The sequence below is a fragment of the Mytilus edulis genome, chromosome 6 (assembly GCF_963676685.1).
Source record: "Mytilus edulis chromosome 6, xbMytEdul2.2, whole genome shotgun sequence".
Classification (NCBI taxonomy): Eukaryota; Metazoa; Mollusca; class Bivalvia; order Mytilida; family Mytilidae; genus Mytilus; species Mytilus edulis.
The window spans coordinates 63,632,383-63,646,869 of NC_092349.1; the positions used below are offsets into that span (position 1 = coordinate 63,632,383).

The 14,487-nt window shown below is 34.4% G+C and overlaps 1 protein-coding gene across 1 annotated transcript in view; it reads right to left on the reverse strand.

The window, feature by feature from the left end:
* LOC139526545 (mucin-2-like) overlaps positions 1 to 13,896 on the reverse strand; it is a 43,336-nt gene extending 29,440 nt beyond the window's left edge. The window contains exons 1-5 of the mRNA XM_071321704.1: positions 13,833 to 13,896; positions 12,789 to 13,094; positions 11,395 to 11,679; positions 9,105 to 9,413; positions 2,960 to 3,250 (exon numbers count right to left, since the gene is read on the reverse strand). Coding sequence (XP_071177805.1) covers positions 2,960 to 3,250; positions 9,105 to 9,413; positions 11,395 to 11,679; positions 12,789 to 13,094; positions 13,833 to 13,896 — 1,255 coding nt within the window. The remainder of the gene's footprint in view (positions 1 to 2,959; positions 3,251 to 9,104; positions 9,414 to 11,394; positions 11,680 to 12,788; positions 13,095 to 13,832) is intronic.
* Between the last annotated feature and the right edge of the window lie 591 nt (positions 13,897 to 14,487).

Below are 14,487 nucleotides of genomic sequence, written 5' to 3' on the forward strand. Positions count from 1 at the left end.
GGCGAGAAAGTTATAATATTCTAAAATGAAATAATATTGAAATCTTTCACAAATTGACACCATTGATATATCCACAGTGGATTACGCATTGACTTCAAAATGAAAAAACAAAAAATCGAAATCGATCAGTTTTTTCCATTATTTGTACTTATTTGTATGAATACATTCTCCTGTATCTTCACTTCCATATTGAGCGTACGTTTAGGGAGATACATGTATATCGGATGTTCATTTTGAGGTCCCTTGTCTGCCTGTCCACATTTTTTAAGTTGGCCGATTGTTTGAAAATTTTAAGACCATTACCTTTATAGAAATACCTAAAAAATAAATTAATGGGTTAAGATTGCGGAATAAAACAATGTGTACTCGCTACGAAACAGCAAAAAGTCTCGTCGTAAACAACACGTTATCAATTTAATTTGTAATTATGTCACAGAAAAAGTTTACACTTAGTTAAATGTTAGTCTTATATTTATATCTCCTATTTTTCTTAAATAATAAATTTAACTAAATGTGCCTAAAATTATATTTGCAAGACTCAGAAGCACATCTTTTATTCAATTTCCAATAATCATAAGTTCAAATAATTATAAGTTCCAATAATCATAATGCAAAAGCCTAAGCATTTTATTTATACTTGGCTATTCTGTACAAAAGATTTGAACAGATACCATACTTTTATATTTATTAAGCTTTCATTTGAAATATTTTGCAATTTTAGAAAACAAACCTTTAAGTTACCATGTATAACAGTATAAGACCATTGTGTAATAGAGAACTTTAGTATGATCAGTATAATCATTGGTTTACATGATAAAGTTCTGTCTAAAGTCTTCATAACTTCTTTTTTTTTTTTTTCATTCGTTTAACGACAATTTTTTGCTCTCATCAATAGTTGCAAAGCCGAATACTAGTACTGAGCTTTTGTGTTGATTCTTATCGAGTCGATCAAAAACTTGTTTAATCGTGTGAGAATGGCCTGGTATAAAACGTTATTATATCAACATTAACGTCGTATGGCCTTTTTCACATGACTAGTGGTCTTTTGTAATTGACAAAGACCGTACGCAGTCTGATAATTGTTAATTTATGTGTCACTTGGTCTCCTTTAAATAGCTGTCTTATTGGCAGTTATACAAAATCGTCTCTTTCTTTTATATGATGAGAGTCGTTTGATTATCAAAATGAGTAAAAAAGGTTTCATATATAGAATGTACCTTGTACTTTTAACGTAAGACACACTGGCTGTTGCAATAACATTTCACAACATATCTTTTGTCCATCATTGAGTGTGGTTGGAGTCATGACTACTTTTTGAGTTAACTCCCACATTTGAGTATTAGAATTTCGTATTTCCTTGCTACTAAAACCGTTCATTATTTGAAAACCTCCCATTGTCATAATCATATTAGGCTTTGGATATCCATCTAATGATGTACATGTCCATTGCGTTTGCTGACCAGGAATAATTATCGCAGAACCCGAAATAGTTGGAGGTTGTTGTGAAACTGTAATCGGAAGAGTGATATAAATACATATACAACGATTGTTTCGTTAATTAAAAAATCCATATCGAAGCTTTGAAAACGATTGAAAGTAATTTAGAAACCAGGCGAATCAGATAAAAATTTGCCAACATTTGCGAAAATATACCGAACAAACGATTAGAGTCCACGTATGAAAGTTCCTTTCCGTTAATATCACTACCGTAATTGTTGATAAAAAGAAAACTTAATCATACGTAAATCGCATTAACCTTAATCAAGGAATAAAACATCTTTCCAATTTTATACTTAATGATCATTTATCTATATTAAAAAAAAATATCATTTGTAATGCAAACCGGGTCAAATACCAATTGACAAATAGTTTGTCCTCGAGCATCACTCAATAGACATTGATTGTAAAAATGTCATTGGTAATTTCTTGATTTAAGTAAATATATGAGGCAGACTTAGCTGTATCTGTAGTATCTTTTATCGCCAGTTCAATGGGATAGATTTGTTGAACATAGTCACCAAATTTTGTATTATTTAGTGAGAGAACATCATCTATATAGCGGAACGTAAAGTTAAAGGATGCTAACTTCTTATCTTTCTTTCTGAGAAGTTCCTGTATGAAGTCAGCCTCATAATAATAAAGAAACAAGTCGGCAAGAAGAGGGGCACATTTGGTTCCCATTGGAATTCCGACAGTCTGTTGAAAAACACGTCCTCCAAACGTAACAAATATGTTGTCAATCGAGAAATCAAGCATCTTGTCAGTTTCAGAGAATTTTTGGTTTGAATCAGAATGTTTCTTCACAAAGTAGGATTTCACACAAGTCATTTTTGGGGGCCTTTATAGCTTGATGTTTAGGTGTGATCTAAGGCTCCGTGTTGAACACCGTACTTTGACTTATAATGGTGTTTCTTTTACAAATTTGACTTGGTTTGAGAGTTGTCTCCTTGGGACTCATACGACATCTGCATATATCTATTAACTTGATTGTTTTAGAATTGCTTTGATATAATGATGTATTGTCGGCAGGGAAAAGTGATAGATTAATCCATTGAAACATTGAAACTAAGAAATAATACCTTCAGCGATACAAGTCCTGTATTATCTAAACCTCAACACCAAATCCTGGTTTACATTGACGTTGGTTTGATTGTTGACGTAATTCGCCGTTTCAGAATCTAATGCATCCTGGGTAATATTTACAAAAGTGTACACAAAAACGTCCTGATTGGTTAAAAATGTCACAAACAAAAGAAATGTAACCAATGACGTGACGTTATTTTCATTTTCTGCTACGAACAATGAAATTATCCATAATTCTTTAGATTCTGAAACCGCCAATTACGGAAGAGGGTTTAATGATTTTGAGAATAGCCTTGTATCTGTGATAAGATCAACATAAGCGAGAAAGCTACGCCAGATCCGTTTAATCATGGATGAAAGAAAAAAATCGTTTTACCTTGTACTGCTAACGTAAGACATGCTGGTTGTAGCATTGGAACTTCACAGCATATTTTTTGTCCATCATTGAATGCGGTTGCTGTCATTACAACAGTTTGGGTGATTCTCCACCTTTGAGTGTTAGAATCTTGTGTTTCCTGGTTGGATATACCGCTTGTTATATCATTACCGCCGATTGTCATAACCATGTTAGGCTTTTGATATCCACCCAAGGTTGTACATGAGAACTGCGATGACTGTCCAATATAAACTAATGGAGAGCCCGAAATTGTCGGTGGCTGTGTGGCAACTGAAATTATAAAACGGTATTTTTGCAATAGTTTAGATTAACAAAATGTTTTATAAGACTAAAATGGTCCGTATAGAATTGAAAAAAAAAAAATACAACATACAATTTTATGTAATGTGGATTCATTATTATTCGATGAACCACGATTTTAATTTTCCACGAAATTCAAATTTCTACAAAGTCATATTTTGACTCTGGCAGAACCAAGAAATCACATATCCTCGAAAATGCAAGGTTTCCGCAATCCACAAAAATTTGTTCCTACAAAAAAACATGAATCCAAGTATTGCCTTTTTATATCAAAATAATCAGCTTGAATAAACTGCATTTCTGTTATTGAAAGTAAATATATGAAAATGTATTTCAATTTCATGACACTTTATAGCAATTGCCGTTTCATAAGTCTCTCTTTGTCTTATGTTGATGGTTTTTAAGCTGTTAAATATATTATAATGCCACCACAATAAAAAGAAATCAAACATATTTCGGAATGAAAAGACATTGTTCAACAATGGACAGTATTCGAGCTATAAGAAACCACTTATGCCTTCTCCCTTGAGTGGTCTCTTAATACAAGTTTGACTGTAGTCATAAATAAAAAAAGATGGCATTATTGTAAACACTTACCCTGATCAAGTTGAAGGATTACACATGACGATTGTGTATACGTAAACACAACAGTGAACACTTACCTTGAGCAAGATCAAGGATTACACATGACGATTGTGTATACGTAAACACAACAGTAAACACTTACCCTGAGCAAGTTGAAGGATTACACATGACGATTGTGTATACGTAAACACAACAGTAAAGACTTATTCTGAGCAAATTGAAGGATTACACATGACGATTGAGTAAACGTAAGCACAACAGTAAACACTTACCCTGAGCAAGTTGAAGGATTACACATGACGATTGTGTATACGTAAACACAACAGTAAACACTTACCCTGAGCAAGTTGAAGGATTACACATGACGATTGTGTATACGTAAACACAACAGTAAACACTTACCCTGAGCAAGTTGAAGGATTACACAGGACGATTGAGTAAACGTAAACACAACAGTAAACACTTACCCTGAGCAAGTTGAAGGATTACACATGACGATTGTGTATACGTAAACACAACAGTAAACATTTACACTGAGCAAGTTGAAGGATTACACATGACGATTGTGTATACGTAAACACAACAGTAAACACTTACCCTGAGCAAGTTGAAGGATTACACATGACGATTGTGTATACGTAAACACAACAGTAAACACTAACCCTGAGCAAGTTAAAGGATTACACATGACGATTTTGTAAACGTAAACACAACAGTAAACACTTACCCTGAGCAAGTTGAAGGATTTCACATGACAATTGTGAATACATAAGCACAACAGTAAACACTTTCCCTGGGCAAGTTGAAGGATTATACATGACGATTGTGCATACGTAAACACAACAGTAAACACTTACCCTGAGCAAGTTGAAGGATTACACATGACGATTATGTAAACGTAAACACAACAGTAAACACTTACCCTGAGCAAGTTAAAGGATTACACATGACGATTGTGTATACGTAAACACAACAGTAAACACTTACCCTGGGCAAGTTGAATGATTACACATGACGATTGTGTATACGTAAACACAAAAGTAAACACTTACTCTGAGCAAGTTAAAGGATTACACATGACGATTGTGTATACGTAAACACAACAGTAAACACTTACCCTGGGCAAGTTGAAGGATTACACATGACGATTGTGTATACGTAAACACAACAGTAAACACTTACCCTGAGCAAGTTGAAGGATTACACATGACGATTGTGTATACTTAAACACAACAGTAAACACTTACCTTGAGCAAGATCAAGGATTACACATGACGATTGTGTATAGGTAAACACAACAGTAAACACTTACCCTGAGCAAGTTGAAGGATTAAACATGACGATTGTGTATACGTAAACACAACAGTAAAGACTTATTCTGAGCAAGTTGAAGGATTACACATGACGATTGAGTAAACGTAAACACAACAGTAAACACTTACCCTGAGCAAGTTAAAGGATTACACATGACGATTTTGTAAACGTAAACACAACAGTAAACACTTACCCTGAGCAAGTTGAAGGATTTCACATGACAATTGTTTATACATAAGCACAACAGTAAACACTTACCCTGGGCAAGTTGAAGGATTTTACATGACGATTGTGCATACGTAAACACAACAGTAAACACTTACCCTGAGCAAGTTGAAGGATTACACATGACGATTATGTAAACGTAAACACAACAGTAAACACTTACCCTGAGCAAGTTAAAGGATTACACATGACGATTGTGTATACGTAAACACAACAGTAAACACTTACCCTGGGCAAGTTGAATGATTACACATGACGATTGTGTATACGTAAACACAAAAGTAAACACTTACTCTGAGCAAGTTAAAGGATTACACATGACGATTGTGTATACGTAAACACAACAGTAAACACGTACCCTGGGCAAGTTGAAGGATTACACATGACGATTGTGTATACGTAAACACAACAGTAAACACTTACCCTGAGCAAGTTGAAAATTACACATGACGATTGTGTATACGTAAACACAACAGTAAACACTTACTCTGAGCAAGTTAAAGGATTACACATGACGATTGTGTATACGTAAACATAACAGTAAACACTTATTCTGAGCAAGTTAAAAGATTACACATGACGATTGTGTATAGGTAAACACAACAGAAAACACTTACCCTGAGCAAGTTGAAGGATTACACATGACGATTGTGTATAGTAAACACTTACCCTGAGCAAGTTGAAGGATTACACATGACGATTGTGTATACGTAAACACAATAGTAAACACTTACTCTGAGCAAGTTGAAGGATTACACTGACGATTGTGTATACGTAAACACAACAGTAAATACTTACCCTGGGCAAGTTGAAGGATTACACATGACGATTGTGTATACGTAAACACAACAGTAAACACTTACTCTGAGGAAGTTGAAGGATTACACATGACGATTGTGTATACGTAAACACAACAGTAAACACTTACCCTGAGCAAGTTGAAGGATTACACATGACGATTGTGTATACTTAAACACAACAGTAAACACTTACCTTGAGCAAGATCAAGGATTACACATGACGATTGTGTATACGTAAACACAACAGTAAACACTTACCCTGAGCAAGTTGAAGGATTAAACATGACGATTGTGTATACGTAAACACAACAGTAAAGACTTATTCTGAGCAAGTTGAAGGATTATAAATGACGATTGAGTAAACGTAAACACAACAGTAAACACTTACCCTGAGCAAGTTAAAGGATTACACATGACGATTGTGTATACGTAAACACAACAGTAAACACTTACCCTGAGCAAGTTGAAGGATTACACATGCCGATTGTGTATACGTAAACACAACAGTAAACACTTACCCTGAGCAAGTTGAAGGATTACACATGACGATTGTGTATACGTAAACACAACAGTAAACACTGACCCTGAGCAAGTTGAAGGATTACACATGACGATTGTGTATACGTTAACACAACAGTAAACACTAACCCTGAGCAAGTTGAAGGATTACACATGACGATTTTGTAAACGTAAACACAACAGTAAACACTTACCCTGAACAAGTTGAAGGATTTCACATGACAATTGTGTATACATAAACACAACAGTAAAACACTTACCCTGAGCAAGTTAAAGGATTACACATGACGATTGTGTATAGGTAAACACAACAGAAAACACTTACCCTGAGCAAGTTGAAGGATTACACATGACGATTGTGTATAGTAAACACTTACCCTGAGCAAGTTGAAGGATTACACATGACGATTGTGTATACGTAAACACGATAGTAAACACTTACTCGGAGTAAGTTGAAGGATTACACTGACGATTGTGTATACGTAAACACAACAGTAAACACTTACCCTGGGCAAGTTGAAGGATTACACATGACGATTTTGTATACGTAAACACAACAGTAAACACTTACTCTGAGCAAGTTGAAGGATTACACATGACGATTGTGTATACGTAAACACAACAGTAAACACTTACCCTGAGCAAGTTGAAGGATTACACATGACGATTGTGTATACTTAAACACAACAGTAAACACTTACCTTGAGCAAGATCAAGGATTACACATGACGATTGTGTATACGTAAACACAAAAGTAAACACTTACCCTGAGCAAGTTGAAAGTTTAAACATGACGATTGTGTATACGTTAACACAACAGTAAAGACTTATTCTGAGCAAGTTGAAGGATTACACATGACGATTGTGTATACGTAAACACAACAGGAAACACTAACCCTGAGCAAGTTGAAGGATTACACATGACGATTTTGTAAACGTAAACACAACAGTAAACACTTACCCTGAGCAAGTTGAAGGATTTCACATGACAATTGTGTATACATAAACACAACAGTAAACACTTACCCTGAGCAAGTTAAAGGATTACACATGACGATTGTGTATAGGTAAACACAACAGAAAACACTTACCCTGAGTAAGTTGAAGGATTACACATGACGATTGTGTATACGTAAACACGATAGTAAACACTTACTCTGAGCAAGTTGAAGGATTACACTGACGATTGTGTATACGTAAACACAACAGTAAACACTTACCCTGGGCAAGTTGAAGGATTACTCATGACGATTGTGTATACGTAAACACAACAGTAAACACTTACTCTGAGCAAGTTGAAGGATTACACATGACGATTGTGTATACGTAAACACAACAGTAAACACTTACCTTGAGCAAGTTGAAGGATTACACATGGCGATTGTATATACATAAACACAACAGTAAACACTTACCCTGAGCAAGTTGAAGGATTACACATGCCGATTGTGTATACGTAAACACAACAGTAAACACTTACCTTGAGCAAGTTGAAGGATTACACATGGCGATTGTATATACATAAACACAACAGTAAACACTTACCCTGAGCAAGTTGAAGGATTACACATGCCGATTGTGTATACGTAAACACAACAGTAAACACTTACCCTGAGCAATTTGAAGGATTACACATGACGATTGTGTATACGTAAACACAACAGTAAACACTTACCCTGAGCAAGTTGAAGGATTACACATGACGATTGTGTATACGTAATCACAACAGTAAACACTAACCCTGAGCAAGTTGAAGGATTACACATGACGATTTTGTAAACGTAAACACAACAGTAAACACTTACCCTGAGCAAGTTGAAGGATTTCACATGACAATTGTGTATACATAAACACAACAGTAAACACTTACCCTGGGCAAGTTGAGGGATTATACATGACGATTGTGTATACGTAAACACAATAGTAAACACTTACCCTGAGCAAGTTGAAGAATTACACATGACGATTGTGTATACGTAAACACAACAGTAAACACTTACTCTGAGCAAGTTAAAGGATTACACATGACGATTGTGTATACGTTAACACAACAGTAAACACTTACTCTGAGCAAGTTGAAGGATTACACATGACGATTGTGTATAGTAAACACTTACCCTGAGCAAGTTGAAGGATTACACATGACGATTGTGTATACGTAAACACAACAGTAAACACTTTAAAACTCTGAGCAATTTGAAGGATTACACATGACGATTGTGTATACGTAAACACAATAGTAAACACTTACTCTGAGCAAGTTGAAGGATTACACATGACGATTGTGTATACGTAAACACAACAGTAAACACTTACCCTGGGCAAGTTGAAGGATTACACATGACGATTGTGTATACGTAAACACAACAGTAAACACTTACCCTGGGCAAGTTGAAGGATTAAACATGACGATTGTGTATACGAAAGTGTCACGTGGGTAACTTTACAACAGAGACTGTCCCCATCATTTGCTATTGATGGAGCCCAATTAAGTGTTGTCGTCATTTCTGTGGTTTTTGTTATGGTATCTTTTACTTCGTATGATGTAATTCCACTATATATTTGATTATTATTTATTGTGATAGTCATATCAGGTGCCGGATTGCCTCCCTTTGATTCACACGTCCATTGTTGTTGTTGACCAGGAGTGAATACTGTTTGGCCGGTAAATATCGGATGGTCTGGTGTTGCTAATGAAATAAAAAATAACATATATATATGAGCGTGTTCATTCAAAATATATCTAGTAGCCACAATACAAATGTTGCTGTTTTTCATAGATAATCGCAACAGTAGCATACCGGTATTCAAAAGTCATAAATCGATTGAGAGAAAATAAATCCCGGTTACAAACTAAAATCGAAGGAAACACATCAATTATAAGAGGAAACAACAAAACAACAGAACAACAGGACACTGAAGAGCAACAAAAAATAAACAACAATGCAACATACATAGAAACGATCTATTATTTGGCAACAACTGCCATATTACTGACTTGGTACTGGACATTTTAAGAAAGAAATGTTTGGTTGAACTTGGTGTTGTGGCTAGCCCAACCTCTGCGCTTTATAGCAATGTTTAATATACCGCTAAAATAACAACATTACATGACGGGTATAGAACATGTTTGCAAAAAAGGCTATCTGCAGAAAAATAACGGAATAGTATCAACACACAGCTCATATTAATCATCACAGCTCTTAAATATGTAAAGAACTGTCAGGAAAACTTTCTTTCCGAATAAAAAAAGCCTGTATAGATTTCTTCTGGATAGTTTTTTGTCTTGTAAACTTTGAAGACTATTCAACATGTATTGTGTTTTTTGTTTAATATCTGTCTTGTTTATCCTACTTTTAGAAAAAAGAAACCAATACTTTCCTTTTTAAAGTTTTTTTGTTATTCGGCCATGTACTACAGTAAGCGAATTTACAGGACTTATCATAGTAATTGTTTAAGTTTCAAAAATTATCGTTAAACGTCCAGCTGGTATTCACATAATCAACAGATAGTTTTCATTAGCGCCATCTAACAGGGATAATTTGAAAGGTGCCACTCCTTGAACAAGACATTGTACCGTCACCGGGGCGCCTCAGTTCGTCCTGATGTTTTGATTTGGTTCGTTTTGCCCAATAGTTAGTTGGTTCTGCGTTTTGTAATTTGTTGTCTGTCCTTTTGTCTTTTTTTAGTCTGTTTCGACTTATTATTTCGTAATTAATGTCCCTTCTGATGCATACACAGAACAGAAGAGTAAACAGGTCTTACACAAGAGTATTAAAATCGATAACAATGAATCAAACTTTGTTTATATAACTTTCTATACACTAACCGACACATAGTTGATTCTTTGTAAGCAGATATTACAGGTAACTGTTCACGACAAGAAAAAAATTATCATACCAGGAATTCATTACCAGTTCTGTGTACTGAATATTACTCCTGGATTACTGAGTTCTATTATTGAAACAACAGAAAAAAAATGATTTACACGGAATAATCACATGACTAACTTATGTCTATGAGCTGATAAAAAAAAGAAACCACTTTTGGCCAATCTGAAGACGTGTTACACAAAAGCAATTCACTCAACGAAAAGTAAATTAGATGATAGTTTACAGCTATACTCCTAGTCAACCTTTACCATAATCTATACCATAGCGCTGTTTGGGAAGCAGCGACACTTGATGTAAAAAATTTTGATACTTGAATGATGCAAGGTAACAAAAAATCATTTGCCTATTGTGACGTCAAAATTTAACGGAAACCTTTGTGATGTCCAGTACTAAAGGACAATGATGCCTCGTTCACACGGACATTTAATTCGAATTGAATTCGAATCGAATGCGAATCGAATTCGCTAATCGCGTTCACACACTATTCTTTTTTAATTCGCATTGATTCAAATTGGCTAATTCGAATTACCGAATTCGAATTAGAAATACGTTTTTGTTAATACGTATTAAAAGTTAACGTCGTTTGGACAGTAAAGCGAATTTGACGTGCATTGTAATTCGAATTAGAACTGACGTTAGGACTAAAACGTTTCGAATGCGAATTAAACTAATTCGAATTAGTTAATGCGAATCGAATTCGAATTACGTGTGAACTCAGCATTAGTGTTAATGTTTATCGATGATATTCATTTTTTCTGTGAACTTGAGAATAACCTACCTTGTACAGCTACTATAACGCTTGTTGACTTAGCATCAAATAAGTCATGTTCGATCTTACAGGTTAATTGATCTCCGTCGTTCATAGATTGTGCGGTCCAAATAAGAGTGCCAATCACTCCGCCAGCAGATTTGTCTACCGTAAAACCACTTTGAATGGGTACATTATTAAGGTACATAGTCATCTTTGGTTCCAGAAATCCTGCCGTAGACGAACAAAACCATGTTTCTGCATCACCAGCTAATACAGTGGTTTTTCCTGTTAGAGCAGGAGCAGGAGGTGCAACTGTCAATGTAAAACACGAATTGGTGTTGTAATATATCATATAAGTCAAACAAGATTCAATACAATAAGTTTCGACCAATCACGTCTGCCTATAATCATAAGAACTCAGAGATATTTAACTTAAATGTGTCATACAAACGCAACTATTGAAATAAGCTCTAATTATGCCGACGAAATTCCTCCGAAAGAACTTACTTTTTATAACAGCAATCATTCACAAAGTACATGTATGCAATGATATCGTCATTCTCATTGTTTGATTGGTGTATGATTGTTATGCTGAGTATACATTAATGTCGCTTATCCAGCCTTCCCTTAAAAACCAAATTCGAAATTCATTGCGAATTACGGAAGAAATTGTAATTTTCATGAAAGAATAATGGTATACATGTACAGACGTGCTGCTGGTATCGGCCTATTTTTTAATGTAAAAGATATATATTGGGTGCAATTTCAAGCAGTTGATATATCATTGGGTATTCATTTATATGTCAATGCGTCATCCAATATACTCTACTGTTAAAATGTCTAAAATGTCTAAAATTACAAAATGGGAAGAATGAAATCATCATGTTTTAAAAAAATCTTGCCAAAAAACTTAAGATAGAATTTAGCCGAGGTGAATGTTTTTACCTGGAAATTAAACCTGCGAGATGTTTCCCAATAAACTGAGGAAGAAATCATGAGCAATCTTTTCTTGCATCTTTATTTCTATTTTGATTCTAGCTTTTTTACGATTATATATTCATTACTATATATAGCATGTATACTACGGTTACGCTTCCGATTTTTAAATTAAAAAGCCAAAAGTTTTCACAGTAGACCATGTTCATTTGTACATGAACAAAAAGCAAAAAACAACCCACCAACATGCAGACAATTGTTGATTCGACTAAGGAATTGGCTTTTTTTAAATTTATTTTAGAGGAATTTATAATCCGATTATACAAGGCTGTCGTCATGATAAGGCAATATAAAAATTAGCAAAGTAACCTAAATTTTGCCAAATGTAAATGAGGGCAACTGCTTGAACTTAGAATGACAAAAGAACGAATCAAAACAATATGTGTTACGATTTTTGAGAAACGGAACATAAAGAAATCACTCACCTATATAAAATGTAGCGACAAGATCACTTTGCAGGACACCATTGTCAACTTTGCACTTAAAAACTTGTAAGTGTTCACCAATAGTCACATGACTGATTGTCAAAGTTGATGATGTCACGTCTCCAGTCGTGGTAACTGGGGAAACGGTGATGTTTATGGAATTTGTAAGACGTCTTTCATCCACATACCATGTGATATTAGGGGTTGGCATGCCGCCTGCTGATGAACATTCTAGTTGTACTGTATGACCTGTTATTGGTGAATTAGTATGTCCTTGATATGTTATTGTTGGGTATCCTGGTGGTCCTGAAATAAAACAAGAATGGAAAAATAAGGAGGTTTTTTTTTATAATCTTTAAGTTGCTGCTTTCATATATAATTCGATGTAAATTATAAACCTTTTGGTTTATAGCTTTTCAACCTTTAAATAAGCTTTCGATTTTCGAATGTTTAGGCCTTGAGCATCACTGAAGAGACATTGATACTGAGCATTGATAGCCAAAATGAGCATCTGGGGCAGAAGATCGGTTCTGTTTTGTTATTAAAAATCATTATGTTTTACAGCGAACGGGCGTTCTAGCTTATCGTTTCGGAATCTAAAGGGTCCTAGAAATGACTTAGTGATATCTAAATATTTTTAGAAAAAAATTATTGTAAAGCTTAAATTACAAAGATCAGGGGAATTTTAACCCAAGGTAACAGGGGATTGTTCCGACCATATGTCCCCATTCCAAATCATTTATCGTAAAAAAACGCGAGGTTCCTAACCCGCGTCCTCTTGAATCCGCCACTGAAGATGAAATATTGATAGCAAAATATATATGGTTGTGTTCGGCAAACAGTATGTAGTGGTATATTTTTGTCAATTCTATCACACAAAGTTATTTCCTTTGACGAATTATATTCTAAAACATGGTATTTAAGTATTTTTCCTTTGACGAGCTGTTTGTTAAGATTTTTCATTGGATGAGCTATTGTTTTAGTTTTGGCATTCACTATTGCTGGCTATTGATGGCAACTGCAATGTTATATATTTGTACTTACGTAATTCCCAGGTTTTGACATAGCTCAAAAGTCCGAAAAGAAAGAATGCTGTCTTTACTATCATCGTTTCATAAATATAAAATCTACAATAAAACATAGAAGGTTAAAACATAAATGCATGTGCAAATAATTGGGTTAATTAAAAATCAAATGGTAGCTCCCTTAGGAGGTTTTGGGAGACGAACTAATATAAGTTTTTCCAAACTTGTTTCCGAATCCAATATATGAATTTCATGTAACATTGTAATACTTTATTCCTGCAATTTTTCATTAACAAATACTGTTAAAACTAAACTCAATAAAGAGGTTAGATTTTTTTTCTGTGTTGGAGTCCTCGATTTGAGATGAAGAACAACAATAAAAAGCACGGTTCATTTACTTTTTGTGTGTTTTTTTTATGCGTGTACTGATTTTGTGTTATGGATGAATACCCAATATTCTTTATTTTTCTAGTGTATATCAAAATGTGATAATATTTGTATTCTCTGATTCTCTGATTTTGTAACCCTGAAGATAAAATTGAAATGATTAAGTTAATGAAATGTTATATATAAGATACCGAATATAATAAATTAACAAGGTGGTATGAATATAAACTTTACTATTACGAAATAATTTTTTTCTTTCATTTTAAACATAATTTCACAGCAGCATA